The 26,108-nt window shown below is 46.5% G+C and overlaps 3 protein-coding genes across 5 annotated transcripts; 1 reads left to right on the forward strand and 2 right to left on the reverse strand.

Moving 5' to 3' along the window:
• Positions 1 to 1,768: 1,768 nt before the first annotated feature.
• LOC109616126 (CMRF35-like molecule 8) lies at positions 1,769 to 6,057 on the reverse strand. Of its 2 annotated transcripts, XM_029122563.2 has the most exons (7): positions 5,867 to 6,057; positions 5,116 to 5,296; positions 4,756 to 4,916; positions 4,311 to 4,412; positions 3,578 to 3,679; positions 2,964 to 3,004; positions 1,769 to 2,198 (listed from the first exon to the last, which is right to left on the reverse strand). In XM_029122563.2, exons 1-7 carry the CDS (start codon positions 5,901 to 5,903, stop codon positions 2,148 to 2,150), a joined length of 675 nt encoding a protein of 224 aa, XP_028978396.2. In that variant the 5' UTR covers positions 5,904 to 6,057; the 3' UTR covers positions 1,769 to 2,147. The 2 variants fall into 2 exon arrangements, with proteins under 2 accessions (XP_028978396.2, XP_019905250.2); XM_020049691.3 differs by lacking the exon at positions 3,578 to 3,679.
• Positions 6,058 to 7,946: 1,889 nt separating this feature from the next.
• dnajb1b (DnaJ heat shock protein family (Hsp40) member B1b) lies at positions 7,947 to 11,670 on the reverse strand. Its single transcript, XM_010903237.5, has 4 exons — positions 11,245 to 11,670; positions 10,078 to 10,400; positions 9,692 to 9,961; positions 7,947 to 9,142 (listed from the first exon to the last, which is right to left on the reverse strand). Exons 1-4 carry the CDS (start codon positions 11,462 to 11,464, stop codon positions 8,912 to 8,914), a joined length of 1,044 nt encoding a protein of 347 aa, XP_010901539.1. The 5' UTR covers positions 11,465 to 11,670; the 3' UTR covers positions 7,947 to 8,911.
• A 791-nt stretch (positions 11,671 to 12,461) lies between these two features.
• Positions 12,462 to 26,013, forward strand: tecrb (trans-2,3-enoyl-CoA reductase b). 2 transcript variants are annotated; one of them, XM_010903238.5, is made up of 12 exons: positions 12,462 to 12,536; positions 17,247 to 17,297; positions 20,122 to 20,173; positions 20,308 to 20,352; positions 20,678 to 20,781; positions 21,698 to 21,813; positions 22,069 to 22,174; positions 23,799 to 23,871; positions 24,238 to 24,284; positions 24,613 to 24,670; positions 24,774 to 24,862; positions 25,266 to 26,013. In XM_010903238.5, the coding sequence occupies exons 1-12, from the start codon at positions 12,468 to 12,470 to the stop codon at positions 25,437 to 25,439; spliced, it is 984 nt and encodes a 327-aa protein (XP_010901540.1). In that variant the 5' UTR covers positions 12,462 to 12,467; the 3' UTR covers positions 25,440 to 26,013. The 2 variants fall into 2 exon arrangements, with proteins under 2 accessions (XP_010901540.1, XP_034150017.1); XM_034294126.1 differs by lacking the exon at positions 12,462 to 12,536 and adding an exon at positions 12,537 to 12,594.
• Positions 26,014 to 26,108: the final 95 nt, after the last annotated feature.

Below are 26,108 nucleotides of genomic sequence, written 5' to 3' on the forward strand. Positions count from 1 at the left end.
GTACTTTACATTATGTGTAAATGTGTAAATACCCTGTTTGGTTATTGAACAGACATTTTACCTGGATATATTGATACTAGAGTTAATTTCTCTCAAAGGGTACAGTGTACAACACTTGGGTTGGTTTTCAGTTAAAACTGCAATTGACTGTGTTTTGATTGACTAAATATTCTAACATTATTAAAATGTTCTTACAAATATCAAACATTTTCTGGTTACTGCACAAATGCACAACATTTGGCATCATTCTGTTTTGAATGTGTTTTTAACAGTTTTGAGAACAGTGTGTAAGCATTTGAGAAATCATGAATATATTGTTTTGTAGATGGTGGAGTATGAATGAGGAAAGAGTTCATGGATTTGGGAGAACGTGTTAGTTGAATGCATTTTCTGTGAAGGCAATGAGAAATTATTCACAGTTTGGTTCACATACATGTCCGTTTGGCTGACTGTGTGAAGAGTTTTGTTAATGTGACTTCTGTATTGTTCGATGCTTGTCAGCAATCTGGGAAAACTGTAATATGTTCACCATGCACAGCCAGAAGAGGACTGGTCACCCCTCAGAGCCTGGTTCCTCTCTAGGTTTCTTCCTAAATTCGTCCTTCTTAGTGAGTTTTTCCTAGCCACTGAAATTCAACATTATTTTTGTTTGCTCCTTGGGGTTTAGGCCGGGTGTTCTGTAAAAGCACTTTGTGACAACCGCTGATGTAAAAAAGGCTTTACAAATCAATTTGATTGATACATTTGATTGAACGGTTGCAGATGCCAAAGGAGGATTCCATTAAAAAAGGTAGGCTACATTAAACACAAAATATAACCTTTTCAACTATGTTGTTTTCTCGCTCTTTGTATAATTAAACTAAAATGATCCAATGTATAAACCTGATCACAACAGAGCCAATACCCTGAGATCATGTATAAACCTACAACTTTTTCAAAATAGCAACAAATACATTATTTACATTTGGATTGATATAATGTACTTATAATGTACTTATAATCATCTAGACAAAATAACATCTAAACTCAAACAGACAGACTCACCTGAGTAGAAACAGCTGAAGACAACATGGAGGATATTCATTCCACAACAGTTATTCTACTTTCACACTCCAACTTTTACTATTACTTAATTGTTTCCTATTTATTCCTCACCAGTGTTTTAACAGAAAGATGTACTGTACTGAAGCTCCTCCCTCCAGCCCCTCTCACTCTCTGCCCTTGTTTCCGTCTCAATGTATTTAATTTTAATGGCTTTATTTGCATAGGAAATATCCTAACATGGCTAAAGCAAGTGGAAAATAAGAAAGTACTAATAAACACAATATCAAAGAAACAACTATGTAAACATTAAGGACGCAAATGTGTCATAACAATAAAGATGTTTCAGAGGTTGTGTTATCGGTAGTGTTTAAGTTTGTAACGTGTGAATTAAGTCACGACGACAAGGGTGAAAGTGATGCACATTGAAAATGATTCAGACTGGTTGAATGTTAGACTTCTAAACCACAGCAGAACTCAGTCTATATGTGTGTTTGTGTCCCAAATGACATTCTATTCACTACACAGTGGCCTACTTCACACTAGGACCAGTAGAGAAATCAGATGGCAGAGGGTAGAAATGACACCCTAGTTCCCCTACTTTAGACACACTGTACTTTTCAGACAGTTGATGAAAAACTATGAAATCTGTCAACTTCACTGTTCTATAGTAATATGTTTATTTCAGCCAGCAATTGGAAATGATGAGACGAGAACGGTAGTCGATGAGGAAATTATAGCAGCGTTACAGTGGCTAACCCAAACAGATTTTCCCAGATCAATATTACGCATTTTGTAATTTCATTTTGTGAAATAATGAAAGACCTCAAGGTTGTTCAATGACACAGAACATGTTTAAATGGAGATGTCTGAGGGTGGTTGAGTGTGATAATGTTACCATGTTCATTTTAGCTGAGGAGACACACATAATCACAAAGGTAAAAATGCATTTAATAAATGATGGTCTACATTAGTTATTGGTTCGAAGAAGCTCTCCTTCCCAGACAGAGACAGTGGTTGTCATATTGTCGTCACCCTTTCCACTGCTTTGGGATCCAGAGCCTGATTGGCTGATTGGTTGGGGTCAAGGTCATGAGCAATGGTTTCTAGTTTTGCGTTGCATTCTGGGTAGAGGTAATATTTTCTTCATCATCAACCTGTGAGAAAGCGAGTAATTCTTAGGTAAAGAGACACACAGGCATGTACACACCAAGTTATTCCCATTTAAGATCCTATTAACCCTAACTCTAACCTGAAACTTAAATATAACCCATCCCCCAAAACCTAACACTATGTACTAAATCTGAACCCAATTGTTTGTTCTTCCCTTAACATAACTTTTTAGTCATGGGGACTAAATGTTCAGGGTTAAAATGTTCTTGTTATATTGTCCCTTCAGGGTCCCAAAGCCCCACACTGTTGTTCCTTGTATCACTGTTTGTTATTAACTGAAGTGTTCATAAATAGAGTCAGAGGTCTATGATGCTCCTTTCCCTTCTGACACCGTTAGAAGGGGAACGTGGGCCCCATGGCTCTGAAGAAGGCCGTGGGGCCCATATGAGAGATTAAATAAGTAACAGTGAAAGAGGCAACAAAAGTGCTGGTTTCTCTTTTCTTCAGAGTGATATTACCTTTATATCCTACCACCTGGAATAAGTCTGATGGGAAGTGCGTGTGCTATTCTGAAATGTTTCATTTCCACCTCAGTAAAACATTGACACACACATGCACATGCAAATGCACACACAAATGCACGCACACACACACACACACACACACACACACATACACACACACGCATGCATAAACACACACACACGCACACATAAACACACCTGTACGCATGCATGCACAAAACACACACACGCACATAAACACACACACACGCACATAAACACACACACTGGTTATCTATTTCTCACCTCGCCAGTACTTTTTTTATTTGCATCATTAGAAATTGACCCTGTGGAACACACAACATATACACTTAATTACTCAGTGTGTGTGTCTGTGTGTGTGTCCGTGTGTGTGTGTGTGTATGTGGCTGTGTGTGTCCGTGTGTGTGTGTTCATGTGTATGTGTGTGTCTGTGTGTGTATGTGTGTCTGGGTGCATGTGTTTGTGTGTGTGTCTGTGTGTGTGTCTGTGTGTGTGTCTGTGTCCGTGTGTGTGTGTCCGTGTGTGTGTGTGTTCATGTGTATGTGTGTGTGTGTGTGTGTGTCTGTGTGTGTGTCTCTGTGTGTGTGTGTGTTCATGTGTATGTGTGTGTGTGTGTGTGTGTCTGTGTGTGTGTGTGTGTATGTGTGTGTGTGTGTCTGTGTGTGTGTGTGTCTGTGTGTCAGGGCACCCGTTTAATGTCCTTAAGATCACACTCAACGCCTGAAGACACCCCCACCTCCCCAGGGCGTTGAGGTGCTCAGCCCCGAGGGAAGAGTGTTCCCTATTGGCTGAATGGTTCTCTGAGTTCCTTGTCTGTATCTATGTGGGTGTGTGTTCGTGTGCGTGTGCGTGCACGTGTGTGCGTGACAATATCCTACCTGGTGTGATGTCATTCTGCCAGTGTCTGTAGAATATAACAGGGATGCCGGCGAACACCAACACAGCCAGACTCACACACACAAGGATCACCACGGAGGTGCCTGGAACCCACAGAACAGACCCCGCCCACCCAGAATTACACAGAAGGTGGCACGACCAGCATACAGGTTTACATGTCTGTTTATGATTTATTCTCCTGGCGGGGAACGGACAACGTTAAAGCATGATCTGACATTCTGACCGTGGCCTGGGGTAAAGGTTATAGTAAGCACCAGCGTTCGGGTTGAGGTTTGATGTGGAAACTGAAAAACCCACAGAGCGCCGTTTGTGCGTCGCCAGATACAGAGGATCCACACAGAGACTTAAACAAGCTGGGCACATGGCATGATGAACGGCACAGCTGGGGGGGAACTGGAAGGAAGGCCTGTGTGTGTGTGTGTGTGTGTATGTGTATGTGTGTGTGTCTGTGTGTGTCTGTGTGTAGGTGTATGTGTGTGTGTGTGTGTGTATGTGTGTGTGTGTGTCTGTGTGTGTGTGTGTGTGTGTGTCTGTGTGTATGTGTGTGTGTCTGTGTGTGTGTGTGTGTCTGTGTCTGTGTGTGTGTGTGTGTCTGTGTGTGTGTGTGTGTGTGTGTGTGTGTGTGTGTGTGTGTGTGTGTGTGTGTGTGTGTGTGTGTCTGTGTGTATGTGTGTGTGTCTGTGTGTGTGTGTGTGTGTGTGTGTGTGTGTGTACCTGTCAGCAGAGACTGTGAATGAAGCCCTCTGTTGCTCCCCTCTGTTGATCCTTGTGTTGGTTGGACTGTTTCTGGAGACGGACCAGGCAGAGCGGCTGGAGCTTGGAGAGGTGGGGGGGGCGAGGGATGATAAATGTGTAAGTGGTTCAGGGGTGACTGTTAGAAGTGTTAACAGATCAGATAAGTGGGACAGGATCACAGGATCCAAAGTAAGTTCTCGCCTCACAAGAAGATACTGTATGTGATGGACCATTGTTAAGTCGGTCTGGTGCTACAGGCAGGATTGTAATAGAGGTTTTCCTGGAAATTGAAACCAGTAAATGGTGTTTTACCTACCTCGGCCCTATCAATGTACGTATACATGTGTCATATTCTCAAATGAAATTCTTGCGTTCGCTCAGTAACAGTCCGATCTGAAAATGTAAGGCCGTGTTAAAGACATACATTCCACAGACGGCACACGCCCGCTGACAGTAAGATGGATTTCCTGAAGCGAGGCGTGGGCAGCCCTTCCCACTCCACACCAGTACGTTCCAGAATCTTCCACCACCAGCCCTGTGACGGTCACAGTGAACAGCCCGTCTCCCCTGTCCTCTAAACTGTACCTGGGAGAACGTGGAGAACGTTCCGTCAGCGACAGTCCAGGTTGGAACCACAAGAATGTGTGGACGATCATCATAAAGAGACACTCACCAATAAAATAGAACCATACTATATTTAAAATATCTAAAAGGATTCAAATCCTTGTCTTGTCAACCTTCCACCATCAGTTTAATCTGAGTCATTGAAACGACCATAGCCTACCTCTCTTTCTGTATGTAACCGCCACGCCCTTGCATTTTGACCAGGACATGCTCCGGCAGACAAGTCCCCTGGCAGAAATATTTACTGCTGTTTTGGGAACGTTCATGAAAGCAGTGGATGGTGACCTCTCCTCCCAAGAACCCACTCACGTGGATTATTTCAGAGGCCTCCAGACACACGGCTGTAAAAGCAGAGGCAGAGCTACAGGTCAGGGTCAAACACATGGAGGCAGAGCTACAGGTCAGGGTCAAACACACAGAGCCGGAGTTACAGGTCAGGGTCAAACACACAGAGGCAGAGTTACAGGTCAGGGTCAAACACACGGAGGCAGAGTTACAGGTCAGGGTCAAACACACGTAGCTGGAGTTACAGGTCAGGGTCAAACACACGGAGGCAGAGTTACAGGTCAGGGTCAAACACACGTAGCTGGAGTTACAGGTCAGGGTCACACACACGGAGGCAGAGTTACAGGTCAGGGTCAAACACACAGAGGCAGAGTTACAGGTCAGGGTCAAACACATGGAGGCAGAGTTACAGCTCAGGGTCAACCACTCGGAGGTGTTGCTACAGGTAAAGATCCAAGACTTGTAGGCGGAGCTACAGGTCAAGGTCAAACACACCGAGGCTGAGCTACAGGTGTTCAACCCAATTCACAGCTACTAATTAACATTTGACTGTAATTTACTAAAAACTATCTGATAAATTGTCAAGACAAGATATGGATTAGTGATTGACTGAAAACCAAACTCACCTGAGAGGAGGCAGCAGGTGATAACATTAACGATCATTGTCCGGACTGCAGAGTTCAACGAAAGACTCTGCTTCTACCACAAAAACTCCAGTAGCTGTTACATATGACGTCGTCCGTAACTACAAAATACAACTTATTTAAACTTGAAAAAGACACCTATTGTTAGCCCCAACTGCCGATCCACTTGTCAAGTTACACTTAATGTTACACCAATGACTACAGGACTAATTATTCAGTCATTTAATCCAACTCCTCATCCAAATGTTGCATCTTCAGTCACTCTGGCAGTGTGGATTTTAATCCTGGAGAGTCAAATAGAGTCCATTTATTCTCCCCATTTTAAGCAACACTTTGAACAGAGATGCCTATCTCTCTCTTCTCTCCATGCCTCCCCCTCTCCCTCTCTTTCTCACTCTCAGTCTTGACCTCAAGTGATGTCATCTATCATCCGGGGAGACACACACACACAAACACACACTGTAGTCATGAGCTAACTTGGAATTGAAGCCAATAGTTATTCGTGGTCCTAATGTATGTGTTCATTGTTAGATCACATTGTGACCTGGGGGAAACAGATGTTTACATTACAGGTCAGCTGATGGCATCACTGGTCGGTCATTGTTCAGTCTGAGGGGGAGTGCTTCTGATGTTTCCCATAGGGGGCTGTGTGAGTTAGCCCAGCACCGTGCGGGAGGGTTATATAGATCAGCCTCATGAACAGAATGCAACCCTTTATCTGGCAGGATGAAGGAGAACGTCGTCGTTTATTGGCTGAATACTGTCACCTAGTGGCATATTAGACTAATTACACAAATGAAAAACTTTCTCTACATTCATGCATGGATCTTTGGCCACCGGTTGTAAAAGTGGAACTGTCAAGCCAAATCAGGTCCCGGGCAATTGTGTAGTGTCACATCTGTGCTAATGTGTCACAAAACAGGAGAAAAAAAGTCCATATATGATTGTTTTACAGTGAATGCACTGGCATGTGCAATGTCATCAAAATACTGAAATTATGAATGAGTGGCTGTCCGATATGCTCAACCAGCATGTTGGAAATAATTAATAAAAAACTACTCTGCCAGCACTCAGATTTTCTATTTCAAAATAAAAGCCAGCTTTGAAATTTACAAGGCAATATAGTAACAATGTAGTCTGTAAAAACAGATAAGAACAACATTGGAACGGACATTAAACATAAAACATACCGTCTAGATTGTTAACTATATTGCCATATATATGTCAATGAAGGCTTTTATTTTGAACCAGAAAATCAGAGTTAGCGCTGCTAGCATAATATCCGGCGGCTAGAAGAACGGTAATGAAGCCTCGTATGGCCGTCACTAGAGTCAAATCTGTCTACGCCCTCACATTGTCCAACGCCTCAAAGTTCCGTTGTCTCATAGTCCATCATCTCTTAGTCTCAAGAGTATCTGTTATTTTTCCTGCCATTAGCTACCAAATTAGGCCAAGTCTATTTCAGAAATAAGACTTAGCCTAATCTAAACTGTTATACAAGCTGTACACTCACTACTTTACATTGTAACAAAGTGTCATTTCTTCAGTGGCGTCACATGAAAAGATAATCAAATATTTGCCAAAATGTGAGGGGTGTACTCACTTTTGTGAGATACTGTAGATGACTGTACCGTTTCTATTTAGGTGTCCGGCAATCCACAATACTTCTGAGCTAATGTTCTATTAGTGGAACAGGACCTCAGGCGAGGGACATGTTGCCAGTACTAGAGCTCTAGGTTCCAGTGTGTGATTAGTCCTTGGTTCCAGTGCTTAGGGAGCTCCTGCCCAAGGTCTTTAAGCACTGGAACCAAGCAGAAGATCATTCATTTAACAAGGCCTCTATATAACTTGGTTCAGTTCAAGTCAGAAAGGAGGAATAAATTCAAAGATGGAAAGGAGAAATTAAAAGACTTTGGCTGAATGGTGGACATTTACAGGTTTTTAGAATTTTATTGGTACATGGTAAACAAAAAAAACAAATGAGTGCATTGGTTTCATTCATGTCCACAAAAAATAAATTGCATAGGTAATTCAAAACAAATGGATCTTGGTGCTCTGTTTGGACCTTTGCATTCTGAGACAACCGGTAACAGGAACATGTTACTATGGAAACGAACAGTGGCGTGGGGTTTGACTCTGCAGTGTACACCATGCACAACAAATAGATCCAATCAACTCACATACACCACTCATTTCCCATTAACTACACACATACACAAAGTACACCTACAACTCACACACGCTAAGTGCAAAACACAGAACCACAAAACCAACAAAGAACATTCCGGCATAGAAACGGGCCAGTCACTGACTGCACTCTAGATCATATTTCTATACATTCCAGCAGCAGCATTTCTGTCATAACAGAAGACGCCATCTTAAAAAAATCTGACCAACAAAAGAGGAAAAAACCTAAACAAACGAATGCTTATACCCAAACTAGTGCACTAGCCATACAAAGTACACTTTGTAGGGCATAGGAAGCAATTTAAGCCCACACCCTATGTATATAACAGACATAGAAATATACACTGCTGGAAAAGCAAAATTATAGGACACTGCAGGTTGCTAAAGGAAGAACAATCCCCCCGGTCTCTGGTTCTGAGTCCTGGAGTTATGACGTAGGAACAGGTCCCGGATCAGGCCCAGATGACAACGCCTCGTCTATTCTGAAAACACGTCCGGGTTGTTGTGAGGTCCGAAGAGTTCAAGTCATCAGGTTGTCAAGCGTTGGCGGAAAGTGGCAGCTTCTTGAACACGTCCCGTTGAGAGGACACAGCGGTGGGCGTGGACGGCCTCCCGCGACGGATCACCAGCAGGGATGTCGGAAGGTGGCCAAGAATGTTCCGGAAAGCGAGTGGAGTGGCCAGCGTCCCGTCGGGAGAGGGCCGTTACTCACGCTGGGGGCTCCCAACAGTTCGTCGGCGCCACCCGGTCCGTTTTACTGGATACCGTAGCGAAACGGACGCAAAAGTGTTTCGCCGTGGCGACAATCGCTTCTAACCGAACCAACTCAGGGAGGCCCCACTAGGACGGGAGAACCTGCGCGATGGTATCCTTGGCGCTCTGACTCAGTCTCTCCGGGAACACGACTTCATACTCCACCAGCAAGTCGCCTCGGCGGTCCGGCCGCTTGGGCAGAGGAAGCCCCTCCCCCGTGATGCGCCGTTTCATCCCGGGGCGCACCACGTCCCTCGTCGACACGGTTACCGTCCGGCCGTCCAGAGTGGGGGCCTGGACGGTGCAGCCACAGAGCGCCTGGAGGAGAGAGAGAGAAAGGTCAGGACCCGAAACTAAAACAGCCTCCTTCCCGATGCTTCTCCTGTCATTTTAATCCTGCCTCTGGGTGAGCGTTTAGGCTCCGTTAACTTTCACTTTTCACTTCCCCAAATCAAAGCATGGCTGTTTTATTGATATTTCTTGTGAATATCATTTCTGAAAGGACATCTATAAAAGGTGAGGCCTTTCTCGGAAGGAACGTTAAGTTCATGTTAACAACAGGGTGGGCATTTAGCATTTACCTGTAAATGTTATGATTTAAGAGCTCGACCAACATCATTTTCTGAAAGCTTAACAAAAACGATTTGCGCACGAAAGGTGACCTCTAAATGTCACCCGATTGTAGGAATGACCCTTAAGTTTACCGTAGTTCTGCGAGTTAAAGTTCAACCTATCACAAACGGGCACTGACACACGGTTTTGTTTCACTGAGCGCTCTGTGGGCTAGTGTTTGAAAAACGGCAACGACAAAACCTAATAATGTACTCATTAAGTAACAAACAGCAAGCCAATGGACATCCGCCTCACCTCTCGGAGCGAGATCTTGGCTGGGTACACGATGTCAGAGCCGTCTCGTCGGAACACAGGGTGTGGCTTATCCTTGACCACAAAAACAATGTCCGCCGGGATGTTAGTGGGCGTCTCGTCGCCCTCTTTGGGGAAGGTGATCTTGGTCCCCTCCTTCCACCCCTTCTTGATCTCCACCTCCAGGATCTTGTCCTCCGTCCGGGAGGTGCGCCTGTCCGGGTTCAGCCGCTTGTGGGAGATCTTCATTCGCTTGGTGCAGCCGGAGAACACCTTGGGGGGAAAAAAAAGTGGAGCCAAAGTGGAACGTCACCGAGTGTGTTCTCCGAAAGACGCGCTACGACATGGATGCGCCGCGTGTCTTTAACAGACCGTCTAACAACACCAACCTCTTCCAGGGTCACACCGAGGTCGTGGATCACCGGCGGGTCCTGGTGCTTCTCCACCATCTGCCGGCCGCCCCCGCCCATCCCGGAGCTGAAGGAGCGCGGGAAGCCCCCCATGCCCCCGCCCCCCATCCCGAAGCGCGCGAAGGGGTCGTCCGTGTCCATGTCTTCCGCGTCCATGCCCCCGCCGTTCCGTGAGAAGAACTGGTCGAAGGGGCTCCGCCCACCGAAGAACTCGGCGAAGATGGCGTGGGGGTCGCCCTGGAAGGTGTAGCTAAAACTGGGGCCCCCGGGGCCACCTCCCGCGGGACCTCCTCCCTTCAGCCCTGGGGGAGAGAAAGAGGAGCAGAGGAGAGAGCGAGCGCAAAAAGTAAGACATGGTAAGATTGAGGAAAACAAATACATCATTGAGACCACACACACACACAAACACGGCTACCTAGCAGAACCGTGGTTGAATAAATCGAGCTCAACCGGACAACCGTTAGCTGTAAATAGCTGGTCTACTGCAGGACATAGGCATCTATCCACCACCGGCCTGCGGGGAAGGAGCTCGATGACGGACAGGGCTGAGGCCAAATCATCCCCAGACTAAGTCTCCTCCCCGCTGTGACGTCAGCGCCAGAACTTTCCAGCAACGCGTTCGCGCACCTCCGCGCTCCAAAAGCGTACCGCTGGGCTGCCAATAGCCCTTTCTATCATGATTAAACTACTTCTAGTCCGAACTTGCCCTCTGCACTTTCACTTACTGTGCCTCGCCCTTACTGGTTATGAATATACGTAGCTCGTTACTGGGTTTGTTGTAAGAATTGGGGTCAACAAGTGTTTCAGACACAAGCGCAAAGTCGCCTAGATAGGTACTCTAATAGGTAGTTATTGGCGCGTCTCTACGATCGTCTTGCTCTAAAGGTTATCTAAACGTATAGAGCCATCTGAAACCAGTTCCTGAAGAATAATCTTCTGTCCTGTAGGTTCAGCCCAAACCTAATATAGCGCACCTGACTATATTTGGCCCAGAAACAATTTAGTGCATTAAATTAATCTGTATCTGGTTTAAAGTAATGTACAATAGGTATTTACAACCAACGTACTTTGGAGAGTATCTTCCGTACACTTTCATAGCTTGTTTACGTTTTAAGAAGGCGTCGCGTAGGAAACAAGTACCCTTACCTTCTTCACCGTATTTGTCGTAAATATCCTTCTTCTTCGGGTCGCTTAGAACGTCATAGGCTTCAGCGACTTCTTTAAACTTTTCTTCGGCTTGGGGTGATTTGTTTTTGTCCGGGTGGTAACGCAGAGCCTGCTTGCGATACGCCTTCTTGATTTCATCTTCGCTCGCTCCTTTCTGTATGCCCAGGACGCTATAGTAGTCTTTGCCCATTTTGACCATCTAGCTACGGTGTGGTTCAGTCCGATTAGCGGTGAGAGATGGGACGTCAGTCGTCTAGCGTTTACTCCGCAGTCTCGGTCTTCGCTGAGGATCCATTCTGTTTTGTATCCACGCAGAAACTTCGAGAATTTTCCACCACAATCAAGTAGGATCGTCTGTTCTCTTCGGATGGAAAAAAAAAAAACAACTCGGGCCGGTCACGCCCACTTTAGTGTCACAGAGTTTGGCAGTTCGAGAAGACACGCCCCGCCGGGTGTTTCATTTTGGCAAGACAACACGCTTTAGTTGAGAAACATTTATTCAACAAAGGCAAACAGATCAAAATTTGGAGGGACCGTTTCAAACAGATCCCCTAAGTTTAGGTTTTTTTCCCCGGTTTTGGAAAGAGATATTCGTTTTGCGAAATGAATGCACCCCAGTCTGGTTGTATCTCGCTCCTCCCTCCTTATAGCTAAATGTAGTGAAATGTTACAATGAAATTCGACCGTAGTGCCAGTGGTACAAAACCATCAGATAACACAAATAGGTATAAAAAAAAAAACAACAACAACCGTAACATAAACTGCACACAGAAAAATCTTTGGAACCCTTGAGGTCTTATGCACTTTCTCAATTACATTGAGAATCATGAGAATACTTGAGTCAGTTTCAACTTCACAACCCACAAACACAAAAAAGGGCGAGGCCTATACCTGCTTTGGTGCACACCACACTGACACACCAGACAAAGTTAACAGTAATGTAGGAACATAATTATTGATCTTAGAAGTCAATACGTAGCCCCCCCAGGTGTGGATAAAGTTTAAATTGTCTTTGAATTGCATAAGCATTATCACGCAACTCCATTTGTTCCAAATGTATCACTCCATACTATACAATTGGCTACAGTACGTGCATTAAGGCGTATTCGCTTGGCTTTTTGACCGGTTGATTGGCCGTGATATTAAACCTGTATACCCCACAACGATTGGACCAGCGCCTCGCTTCCTCTTGCTCTGATTGGATGACACGGCCGTCGCTCACCTCGGATGAGAGCTTCCGAACACTGACTGCCAAGATGAAGCACTACGAGGTAAGATAGTATCCGATGAAACTGTAAACCTTGAATGGAGATCTTGTTCATTATATTTGTAAGTGTTTTGAGGAAGTCCGCCTATTACCCAGCGGTTCTGACGAGCCCGGAACTGTTCGATTTAAGATTGTAAAACGCTCTGGAGAGGGAGGATGAGATCACGCTGTTTTCCCTCGGATGTCAAAGCCTCAAGTGTAGTGTATGCGTGGTTATGGCCTCTCGTTTTCAGGGTGGTCGGATGTATAGCCTACGGACCGGGGGTTCTTACTCGTTTATGATGAATAGCAATGAAAACATAAAAACAGAGCCGTTCCCATTCTTTTATTTACGGGATATTTTCTTCTCTCTCAATGCTTGAAAATTGCAATGGCAACGCTTGGCCAGCTCAAATCTGGTGGGTTGGAGTGCAGTGATCTCTTATCTCGGCGTTGTTGACTCATTGCAGGTGAACAGTCGACTGCGCAACACAGCATAACCTTTGCAACAGTGCCAGTTTTGTAATAAGTATTTTAGCCGCTTGTTATATACATGTTGACGTGTTCACTACTTTACAACAAACATACAATGCCGGGCTAAGGATATCACTGATTCAGAATGACATTGTTGATTGGGAGCGCTTAAGCGATCATTCTCATGACACTACATTAACAGCCCTTGGTCGGTCCAGTCAGGTTGCCTCCTCAATTTAGTTTACATAATGACAAGCATTTTTTTTTTTATCACATCTCAGAATGTGTGCGTGATTTGAAGTATGGCCTATATTGGACAGTGTAGCACGAAAATGACTTATAACAGGGCAGAAAAGCATGGCATACTCGGTAATATAACCTTTCTCCTATCTGTGCACTCGAAAGCAGTCCGATTGGCTGATTCCATTTCCCCGGTTATCACACCACATAGTCCGTCCCAGAGGAGGGCTTTCTATTATCGCCCGGCTCTCCCGTGGTCAGGTAATGGCCCAGGCTCCAGGCAGCTCCACGTCTGTCTTCTCAGACCCGTTACTGACACAGATCGAGGACCAGCTTAACCCCCACTAATCTCAACCTTGATCAGTGTTCTGGGAGCGCGTTAATCTTCCCTCAGACAGGGTTTAGACAGCTCTGTGGGCCAGCTAGTTACAGCAGGTGTCGTCATGGCTACCGGGGCTGTTGCAGGTGTGTTGTCGTCATGCAGAACAAACCGACCAGGCAGGATTTTGAAGAAGCCAGTTTGGTTAGGAGACTTGAGTTAGAGCTGACCCAACCAGCAGGTTCTTTTAGTCGTTTCCCAAGTTTCCTCCTCTGAAATCAGACCTACGCGTCTTTTAAATGGGGCATGCCTGTCTCGAGTTCCAAATGGGTGTCTTTCGCAGTTTTGGGACAGGCAAGCACAATTGATCATGGATAACTGTCAAATTCCTCTTAATCTCTCAACAGGTTGGCCTTCTCCTGAGTATACGATTTGTTTACATTATGAAACGGGTAGACTTATCTTTGCATAAACATTTCCATAGCAATTTAATTTACACTGGCACGTTCTTGATTACAGGGTTGTGGCCGTCAATCACAGAAATAGCCTATCTAGAGATATGTGTGCGCGCTGCACAGAAACTTGCCCGACAGAATTATCTTCACGCTTGCAAATCTCCAGGGGTGCTCAAACGAAAATGTGGCGCAAGCTACTTCAGAAGGTGGTATCTTGACCTATCGATATCTAGTGTCTCGAATCTTCCTGGAAAATGTAACGCAATGTAAAGAAGCCCATAGACGAACTGAGAAGTTAACCCATCAGTAATGAAGTAACTGATTGGGAAACAGAGGAGCTTGATACATTGTTATTTCAGCAACCATTTGCTGACATTGTAGCCCCAGTGTTCGGTCATGAATGTCCACACCTCTAGCTGAAAGCTGTATTAAGCCAACACACAGTAGTCAGCCGTAAGATATCTAGTCTGTAGTAGTAAGCCGTGAGCTAAATAAACCCAGTATAAAACGTTGACCTGGTAAGATGTTAGGGTACATCCATGTTTACACATATATCACCACAATCCATTTGTAGAATGCTTGCGTTTCGGTATAAATGGGAGAACTGTCATCTTTAATCCGAATTAGACGTATGAAAGTATTTCCGGGAAACTCAGCGATTTGACCTGACCAGTACGTAAGTAGTTACATAGCATCGCCACACGATGGCGCCAACGCGTCGTGATAACTAGGAATGCCCTCTGCTGCGCTGTTGACAACACATTGAAAGATGATGCACCAAATCCACCTAACCACTGATCTGGGATTAGATTAGAATATGCTCTATCTATCGAGTGACCTTAGCAACAATACAAAAACCCAATTTCCTCGGTAGTGTCTTAGGGACCCTGTCAAAGTTGTGTACTATGTGATCATTTGGCACACACATGGGTATGTGTGTGTGTGTGTGTGAGGCAGGTGTGAGGTTGCTAGTAGCAGGGGTCAATGGAGTCCGATGGACTCTAGACAGGACCTGGTCCCTACCGCCCCCCAGGCCCGCTGGGGGGCACCGACCCGCCAGGAGAGGGACAGACGGGGAGAGAGTGTTAGCCGGGTCGTTGTCTGCCCGTCCGTGTTTCCCGAGCCACTCACTGACCGGGTGGCACTGCCAAGCCACCCTGGCAGCCCAGCTGTCTGACTGGTTCAGTACAACCCCACGCCCGGGCGGTGTGATCGAGGGCACCAAAATAAGGTTGCATTAAAAAAAAAATCAGCTGTTGCATGAAAAACATTCCACTGTACTCCGTTGTTTTTCAGTTTACTTTTTAAATATTCTCGCTATCGAATAGAAAACGTTCATACTTCACCCAGTGTTATACACTAACTCAGCTGTAATTATTAACCAGCACTGCTCAACACCCCCCTGGGGAGGGTCTTTATATAGATGTGAGGCAGTCGGTGGGGGGGGGGGGGGTAAAACGGGGGTGGTTTTAAATGGCCAGACTCGTGTTCAGTTATCCCAGACATGTCTGTGTTTCCTGGCTGTTCAGGGGCTGTGGGTGTCCCAGGGAATGAAACCCAGCTCCGTTCAGCGCCGACTGCTGAACGCCACGACTGGGAATCTCACACGGCACCCACAGCTCTAGGAATTCCCCAGGTTAAGGTTACGGACCGTATCGGGGGAGGCGGGGGGCGTGGGGGAGGGGGAATGTAGCAGGAGAGGAGGGGAATGCCCCTGACTTAAACCCTGGGAGTCCGAGGTGTTATCACCCCGCTGTCTTTCACCTCCCTACCTGTGGAGGCTGTTGTCTTTCACCTCCCTACCCGTGGAGGCTGTGTCTTGTCTTTCACCTCCCTACCCGTGGAGGCTGTGTCTTGTCTTTCACCTCCCTACCCGTGGAGGCTGTGTCTTGTCTTTCACCTCCCTACCCGTGGAGGCTGTTGTCTTTCACCTCCCTACCCGTGGAGGCTGTTGTCTTTCACCTCCCTACCTGTGGAGGCTGTGTCTTGTCTTTCACCTCCCTACCTGTGGAGGCTGTGTCTTGTCTTTCACCTCCCTACCTGTGGAGGCTGTGTCTTGTCTTTCACCTCCCTACCTGTGGAGGCTGTGTCTTGTCTTTCACCTCCCTACCTGTGGAGGCTGTGTCTTGTCTTTCACCTCCCTACCCGTGGAGGCTGTTGTCTTTCACCTCCCTACCCGTGGAGGCTGTGTCTTGTCTTTCACCCCCCTACCTGTGGAGGCTGTGTCTTGTCTTTCACCTCTCTACCTGTGGGATGGAGGGAATAAAAGAAGCGTATGGAGATGAAAAGGGGAGGGTGTATTTATGGAGATGAGAAAGGGGGAGGGTGTATTTATGGAGATGAGAAAGGGGGAGGGTGTATTAATTTTATCTGTTGATGGTGCTGTAGAGTGGGAAGGAGGGCGGAGCCGCAGGGGGGCGGGGCTAGGGGAGTGGGTTGCTTATGCAAAGTGTTATATTTAGCTGTGGGCTGCTTGGCCAGGCTCCGCATAGGTCGAATAGGAACATTTGTTCTCGCTGCCGTTTGCCAGAATCTGTCCCGTGTGCTGGGGCGGGCCCGCAGTCCGAGCCGCTACGACCGGGACACATGTTCCGCGGTGGACTGGGCCTGTGTCTCCAGCCCACTTCTCTTTAACCAAGAGCTCTGTCCTCTATTCTCCCCCTCTGCTCTTGCCTTGAGTAACACGGTCTGCCCAAGTGGTTTCTGGGCTGTTGCTGTCAACTTGCTTGTCAACATGTCTGGGGAAAAAAACAGGGTCTGTCCTGACCTGGGGTGTCGGGGGGGGGGGGTGTAATGTTTGTCACTTCCTCCCTTCCGGGGGGTGGGGGTCCGTGGTGCCTTTAAATAAAGCAACCAGCATGCCAGGAGAGGAGGAATGAGAGGGGGGGCGGGAGGGTGACAGATTGATAGAAAGGAGGAAGAGACTGAGGAAAGGGGGAGGGAGGAGGGGGCAGACGAGGAGCAGAGAAAGCTGGAAAGAGATTTATTTCCACAGCTGAAACCAGGAGCTCCCTCGTCCTCCTCTCCTCACTCAAACTCCTGCAGAGGATTAGGAGAAACCTGTTTCTCAGACCGGGAGCAAAAAGGAGGAACTAACTGGTGGTTGTGGAGGAGCTTGGATATGGATACCGTAGTGTTTAAAGGAACTACGGCCAAAGAGAGCCTCCTAGCACCTCCTCCCATACTGCCTCCCCCTGTAAAACGTCCAAAAGCTAAGAAGACTAAGAAAGCTGTTGTTTTCTTTGAGGTGGAGATTCTGGATGCCAAGACCAAGGACAAACTCTGCTTCCTGGACAAGGTAAGACTGCTTTCGAGTGTGCGTGTGCGTGTGCGCGTGTGTGTGTGTGTGTGTTTCACCCATCCGTGTTTGTTAAATGATCTCAACAGGTGCAGTCGAGATTGGGCATTTAGACTTTAATCCAGAAAGATCCACTGTACTCAGGGCAGCCGACCTGTCCTGTCTGTCCCTCCTGTCCCGTCTGTCCCTCCTGTCCTGTCTGTCCCTCCTGTCCTGTCTAGGTTACCTTTTTGTTTGTCTGTTGTTATGTGTGTTTTGTCAGAGGAAGTGGACTCCGTGTTGTTGATTATTGTTAGAGCAGAGACAGGATTTCTAGAACTTTTCTTACCCGTGACCTGAAACATCCTCAACCAAATAGAGAACATGTGATTATGTCGCTTTTATTCTCCAAACCGACGATCCGCCCCTCAGCTCTGGCTTGGTTAGGTTAGGGCCTTTGTCCTTTGTGTATTTGCAGTGTGTAAATGGACAGGTCTTGTTTAACAGAACTGTGTTTGGTTCTCTAAACAACTTAGGTTCCCAACTCACAGCTCTACAGTGTCATTTAGTGATAAGACAGGTGTAATACCCATCTATGTTCAACTTGGTGTTGATACAGTAGGTTAGAGTCAGTATAATATGTGGTATACTGATGTCTGGGTTCAACTTTGTGTTGATACAGTGGGTTAGAGTCCGTATAATCTTTGGTATACTGATGTCTGGGTTCATCTTGGTGTTGATACAGTGGGTTAGATTCAGTATAATCTTTGGTCTAGTGATGTCTGGGTTCATCTTGGTGTTGATACAGTGGGTTAGATTCAGTATAATCTTTGGTCTAGTGATGTCTGGGTTCAACTTGGTGTTGATACAGTGGGTTAGATTCAGTATAATCTTTGGTATACTGATGTCTGGGTTCAACTTGGTGTTGATACAGTGGGTTAGAGTCCGTATAATCTTTGGTATACTGATGTCTGGGTTCATCTTGGTGTTGATACAGTGGGTTAGAGTCCGTATAATCTTTGGTATACTGATGTCTGGGTTCAACTTGGTGTTGATACAGTGGGTTAGAGTCCGTATAATCTTTGGTATACTGATGTCTGGGTTCATCTTGGTGTTGATACAGTGGGTTAGATTCAGTATTATCTTTGGTATACTGATGTCTGGGTTCATCTTGGTGTTGATACAGTGGGTTAGAGTCCGTATAATCTTTGGTCTAGTGATGTCTGGGTTCATCTTGGTGTTGATACAGTGGGTTAGATTCAGTATAATCTTTGGTATACTGATGTCTGGGTTCAACTTGGTGTTGATACAGTGGGTTAGATTCAGTATAATCTTTGGTATACTGATGTCTGGGTTCAACTTGGTGTTGATACAGTGGGTTAGATTCAGTATAATCTTTGGTCTAGTGATGTCTGGGTTCAACTTGGTGTTGATACAGTGGGTTAGATTCAGTATAATCTTTGGTATACTGATGTCTGGGTTCATCTTGGTGTTGATACAGTGGGTTAGATTCAGTATAATCTTTGGTATACTGATGTCTGGGTTCATCTTGGTGTTGATACAGTGGGTTAGATTCAGTATAATCTTTGGTCTAGTGATGTCTGGGTTCATCTTGGTGTTGATACAGTAGGTTCACATTCTGTGTTAATTGAGGACTGGTGTTGAAGTGTGATGGACCTGATAGGACAGGTGTCGGCCTATCAAAGACATCCCTCTCAGGCCTGCAGGGTATCAGGTGACCTCGTCACAACGTTACCACTGCTCTGAGACCTGTTCTCAGGTTAACGGATCCCGGTGAAGTCATCCCCTGCTTTACATGTCCGCCATCTGGGGAATTTAAGTTCCCTAAAGTGGTGATCCAGTGTGGGGTTGAATGTCTTACCGAAGCATGGGTGAGCACTGGTTACCTTGGGGGGAGACCCACAATGTCACGGGAAGACAACGGTGATGTCATAAAGAGAATGAAATGTGATGTCATGAAGGTTATAGGTTGCCTGGAGACCAACTGTGTTACAGAGAACATGTCTGGAGAAGAACACTTGTGAAAATTAGCTACAACGGTTTAGATCTTTGAGATCTGTTAGGTCGATACAGTTTTTACACACACACACACACACACACACCTCAACCCCTGTGAACCATGCAGTGTCATGGGTTGCACATTAGTAAGGGGTCACACGCCTGTCTGCCTGTGACCCCTGTCTGCCTGTGACCCCTGTCTGCCTGTGACCCCTGTCTGCCTGTGACGCCTTTCCGTCTGCCTGTGACCCCTGTCTGTCTGTGACCCCTGTCTGCCTGTGACCCCTGTCTGCCTGTGACGCCTTTCCGTCTGCCTGTGACCCCTGTCTGCCTGTGACCCCTGTCTGCCTGTGACCCCTGTCTGCCTGTGACGCCTTTCCGTCTGCCTGTGACCCCTGTCTGCCTGTGACCCCTGTCTGCCTGTGACCCCTGTCTGCCTGTGACCCCTGTCTGCCTGTGACGCCTTTCCGTCTGCCTGTGACCCCTGTCTGTCTGTGACCCCTGTCTGCCTGTGACCCCTGTCTGCCTGTGACGCCTTTCCGTCTGCCTGTGACCCCTGTCTGCCTGTGACCCCTGTCTGCCTGTGACCCCTGTCTGCCTGTGACCCCTGTCTGCCTGTGACCCCTGTCTGCCTGTGACCCCTGTCTGCCTGTGACGCCTTTCCGTCTGTCTGTGATGTGTGTTTACTGTATGTATGTTGTCTATTCTCCTGGCACAGTCATAATAGCAACTGTTTGTTGCCTAGTGCCCACAGTTGGAACAACGTTTGCTGCTAATCCCAGACATGAGCTCAGTGAGTTGTGTGCGTGTCCCTCTTGATTTGCAGGTTGAGCCAAATGCCACTATCGGAGAGATCAAGTCCATGTTCCACAAAAGCCGTGAGTGTGACCTCGGACGAAACTGTACACCGCACAAATATAATTGCACAATCTGAATTTACTTCAGCCTTACTTCCATGCCTTACTGCCTGCCTGCCTGCCTGCCTGTTTGTTTGTCCGTCCGTCTGTTTCAGATCCTCAGTGGTACCCAGCCCGGCAGTCCATCCGCCTCGACCCAAGTAAGTCCGAAACCCGTCTTCCGGTGCTTTGGGTCACATCAACCCTCATCTAGATTCTGCTGACAAACACACGTTAGGGGAAGGAAGTGAACAGAACTCCTGTGTGGTTATAATATTCTCTATTCCCCCACCATGATGGGGTGGTGATGTGTCATCGGTATCTTTGGGGGCAGTAGTAGTGATGCATTGTGGGTATGACAGTAGGGTCATTGCGTTCATAAAAAAAAAATAGATCTCAGAAAAATATTGTGATTTCCTCCTGACTCTCCTCCTGTTCTCCTCTGCCCTTTCCTGTTCTCCTCTGCCCTCTCCTCTCTCTACCCAGAGGGCAAGTCTCTGAAGGATGAGGATGTTCTGCAGCATCTTCCGGTGGGAACCACGGCAACCTTCTACTTCAGGGACCTGGGAGCACAGATTAGCTGGGTGACCGTGAGTACATGGAGAACCCGACCACAGACTCAGGAGAACGTCTGACAAACCCATTACCACCCCCCCAACATTAATAATGACAGAGAACTGACAAATTACAAGTTATTCACGTGAACAGCATGAAATGGGACCATTAAATGGGATGCAATGTGTATATATAGCTGTTCTGATTGTCAAGAATACCTAGAGTGTGTGTGTTTTAGGTCTAACTATACTCATGGGGGCAAAATGTCCCCCTGAGTATAGTAAAACCAGAACAAAATTGACACACTGGGACCTTTTGCCGGTCCCCATGAGGAAAAAGTAAATTTCCGGCTCAGCATTTAGGTTTAGGGTCGATCTTATATATCAATTTAGAGTGAGAATTGGGGTGTCTTTAAGGTCCAGGCATTGTTGGTTAAGTTTAGGGTTAAGGTTAGGTATTACATCTATGTACATTTTAAGCAGGGTTAGGGTTATGGTTAGGTTTAGGGTTAAGATTAGGGCAAGGGAGCATGCAATTTCTATTTTCTGGTCCACATGAGGATAGCCATACAAACTTGTGTGTGTGTTTCCCCTGACCCTGGTGCTAATTCTGGGGTTTGGAAAGGGTCCCTGTTACCACCTCCTCACAACTAGAGGGAGGAGAATTAAAGGACACAGGAACTAACACAAAGATCCTAATCAGAACAAACTGTGGATCTACTCCATGGAAAGCGGTTGTTACAAAGCTGTACATCATGAATAATGTAACATTTGAAATGATTGATATGTAAATCGTCTGTGAAGGTTTTGTCTGAATAGGTTTTACATTTCTATTTCTTCTTCACCTCTCCTCCCTGCTGCTCCCTCTCCTCCTCCTCCCCTCTGCTCCCTCTCCTCCTCGCTTCTCTCTCTCCTCCCTGCTGCTCCCTCTCCTGCTCCCTCTACTCCTCAGGTGTTTTTGACGGAGTACGCCGGTCCCCTCCTCCTCTACCTGATGTTCTACTTCCGTGTTCCATTTATCTACGCCCCCAAATATGACTTCACCACCAGCAAGCACTGGGTCGTACAGTGAGTGTGGACACAAACACACACACACACACACCTGGTTGTAGAGTAACTGTCAAAGCACTAACCATGTTAAGATCCACACAGACACAACTTCCTTACATGGACATTTAAGAAATGGCCTATCCCTATATAATAGCCTAACCTATAGCACTGTTTGGCAGAACTTTAGAGAATCAATACCGTCTCTGTGATGATTGTTGTTGATGCATGCTCGGGAATGACGTGTGTGTCTGTGTGTGCGTGCGCCCATTCCAGTCTAGCCTGTATGTGTCACTCGTTCCACTACCTGAAGAGACTCCTGGAGACCCTGTTTGTCCATCGCTTCTCCCATGGAACCATGCCACTGCGCAACATCTTCAAGGTGACCGACAGACCCAACCACTCGGACACTCAGGGGTGCAGAACAGACATGCACGCTCACCCTCACTCCATGTTCCAGCTGCAGTGATATGCGCTAGGCATCACGCAGGGCAACGGGCAACGGGCATGCATCGTACGTCCGTAGATGTTTTTCCTGCGGGTGCTGTAGGTATTTTTGTAGATCAGTTGAATACCTGGACACATACTGTTTGAAAACGTCATGGTTCTTCAATTTTAGTTTGAGCTAACACTGCAACTGCTAGCAAATACGTCCGCTTCATGTTAGCGAGTCGCACCAAGATGTTGTCCCACATACACAGCAGCATGGTTATTAAAGGTTTCGGCTTTAATGTTGGTGCCAACAAACAAACTATATGGGAGAAAATATACCTCCAGGATGTTGCCTAACCAGCTACGACAACAGCACAAACAGCAAACACTGCAAACACCATTTTATGAAATGAGCAGTTAAACAAAGAGTTTAATAAAGGCTGGCCCTTCAAATTGGTAGTAAGTGTAAAATAGAAAACACTGAACTTTAACTTGATTTTTATTCAGTTTAAAAGCACATTATGTAGACTTTGATTATTTTGAAGTGAGATCTACGCTGTTTACACCCATGTTTGTAAATCGCAAATCATAACCGTAATTGCAATATTTGTCAAAGAAATCACGATTCAGTATTTTATGCAAATCGTGCAGTGTGTGTGCGTGCGTGTGTATGTGTGTATAATATATACAATAGTACAAAGACAACATATCAAAATGTTGAAACTGAGAAATTTTGTTTCTGGAAAAATACATGCCCATTTTGAATTTGAAGCCAGCAAAATGCTGGAACAGAGGCCTGTTTTCCACTGTGTTGCATCACCACTTCTTTTAACAACAGCGTTTGGGAACTGAGGAGACCAATTCCTGTAGTTTTGAAAGTGAAATGTTTTCCCATTCTCACTTGATATTGGATTTCAGCTGCTCAGCAGTTCAGGGTCTCTCCATTGTCGTATTTTTCATTTCATTATGCGCAAAATGTTTTCAATGGGTGACGGACTCTTTTACTACGGAGCCATGCTGTTTTATTGCACATCATTGCATTCTGTTTTGTTTAACACTTTACAGTGTCCCAACTTTTTCGGAAACAGGGTTGTGCGTGAAACTACACCCAAGGGGGTGAATACTTGTGCAACCGACAGTTCATTAGAATGGTCGAGGAATTAGAAAGGAAAGTTGGACACTGGAAATGCCCCCAGAGAAGCAGATGCAGGAGATGAGCTTTTGTTGCTGAGGATGTTCTCCCATTGGCTCTCTCTGAGACACAGCCTTAGAAGCCCTCTTACCTAATCCCGTTGCAGAGTTACGCATACCCCACACCCCCCCCTCCGGGAAACCCTAGCCTATAGCCTTGTCCCCCCTGTGACCTTTGACTGTTGAGAGTCTGGGGTCAGGTGACACGTTCCTACTTGCACTCGGTTCCATATATAGTGCGCTAACGCTGACCTGAGGTCAGCCAGGTCTCACCACGCCAGGACTGGTGTGTAACGAGCCAGCAGACCACAGCATGGTAACGAGCGCTGTTCGGCCAGGAAGTGTGTGTGTGTGTGGGTGACACTGTGTCCTCTGTGTTCTAGAACTGTACGTACTACTGGGGTTTTGCTGCCTGGATGGCATATTACATCAACCACCCACTGTATACACCGCCCAGTGAGTATACCAAAGATGATACACACACACACACACACACACACACACTGCTGCCAAAACCACCCGCCCGCTTTCCAGTATACAACCGTCCAGTATGCTGTGTACTGTGAGATGAATCCAAGAGCTTATCTGCATTACGAGAGAGTGAAACTCTAGACTGCTCTTGGTTTGCCTTATCATTTCCATAGAGTTTTAATTTACCCCGCCTGTTATTTGAGACCTACCACGCAGGGTTGTAGCCATAAATCGAGGGGAAAATTGAGCGATGTGTGTGTACACACTGCACAGAAACCCAAGACTGTTCTAATAGAAATGTCTTCACACTAAATGTAAATAAGCCCGGAGGGTGTGTTTTGTGTTTTTCAGCTATATACGGTGAGCAGCAGGTGAGAATGGCGCTGGTCCTCTTTCTGGTAAGACTCCACTCTGATCCACCCTATTAAAGCCATTAGAACCGTAAAGAGTGCGTCATCTTCATGCCTGTAGTGTACGGTCCCTTATAAACTGGTCGCTTTGAATCCTGAATGCCGATTGGCTGACAGCTGTGGTATATGAGACAGTATACCACAGGTATGACATCACAGCACTTTTTACTTCTCGCGTTGGTAACCGGTTGATAAGGCATGTTGTATGTTCCTCTGTATATTCGACTGTATACTATAGTGTCGGAAAAAAATCCTGGAAAATAAAATGCTATTTGGGGAACGCTGATCCAACATACTCTGTCTGTTTCCTTTACAGTTCTGTCAGATTGGGAACTTCTCCATCCACATCGCCTTGCGGAACCTCCGCCCACCAGGTAAACACACACACACACACACACACACTCTGTTTCCTCCTTCTCTCTCCCAAACGGGAGCTCCCTCCCTCATCTCAATCTCGATTCTCTCCATCCGGTCCAGGATCAAAGACCAGGAAGATCCCGTATCCCACTAAGAATCCCTTCACCTGGATCTTCCTACTGGTGTCCTGTCCCAACTACACCTACGAGGTGAGTAGTCCACCTCCGCCCAACACAGACACCGTCCGCTCTCTCCCCAGGGACCTCCCCCAGTCTTCATGTACTCAGTGTCCCAGAGCTGGCACCCCTGATTAGACCTGAGCGTTAATCATCAAGACGTTATTCGGACTCAACATAACTGTTTTCTTGTTGCAGAACCTGTTGTCTAACATTTCTATTGCGCACATTTTGGGTGGGTACTTCCCGGTAAAAAATTTTACTGAGAAAAAGTTTCCCCGGGCTGAGACGCCTGTGTTTTAAAGTTAGGAGCGACACTGCCCTCTGGTGGTGAATAGGGGTGACACTGCCCTCTGGTAGTGAATATGAGTGATGTCTAATCTATGTTCTAGTAGTCAGGGTGTGTTCATCAGTTTTTTCCCTCTGTCGTCTGCAGCTGGGCTCCTGGCTGGGCTTCACCCTGATGACCCAGTGTCTGCCGGTGGCGTTCTTCACGGCCGTGGGCTTCATCCAGATGACCGTTTGGGCCAAGGGGAAACACCGCAGCTACCTGAAGGAGTTCCGGGATTACCCCCCGCTCCGCTCCCCCATCCTCCCCTTCATTCTCTAGAGGGGGGAGGGGGTGAAGACGCGGGGCCTCACACGGCCCAAAACCCTACGCTACACTGTATTGGACCGACCTGGGATGAGAGCCACCGTCCATAACCGTTCCCTCTGGCTAGGCCATCTCCCCCCCCGACAACCCCCGTCTCGCCCAAACATTTTCAGACAGGCTGTCTTGTGCTATGACTTACCAACCAGAAGTATGTGACTAACAACAGTTCTCAACCTACTTTTATGAATGGCTGGGGTTTTTTTTGAGCTTCTCGGCTGCTTGACGAATGACCCGATTTGATTGGTGGTTTTGTCCCAAATGGCACTCTATTCTCCAGGAAGGACCGTGACGTTACACTGTGGGCCTTGTCGGAGGTGGTGCCCTGCATCCAGAGAATGTGGTGTCATTTTGGATGCACTTTGTGTAACAAGGCGTATCTCTGCTCCGGGCTCGTTTGGTGATCGAACTTACAACGTAAAAAAAACATCTTCGATTAGAAATTGGAAAGAAACAATACCATGGCAAACTTTTGGTGGTTCTCTAGGGGAACTCAGAAGTAATTTATAATAAAACTGTTTACGAAAACCAAGTTGTTTTGTTGGGTCAGTGTGTGAAATAGTTTTTCTGGATACTTCCTTAGATAAGTATACAGGGACATCAGGGCAGTAGCAGAAACACGCAAAT

Source organism: Esox lucius, chromosome 9, assembly GCF_011004845.1.
Source record: "Esox lucius isolate fEsoLuc1 chromosome 9, fEsoLuc1.pri, whole genome shotgun sequence".
Lineage (NCBI taxonomy): Eukaryota > Metazoa > Chordata > Actinopteri > Esociformes > Esocidae > Esox > Esox lucius.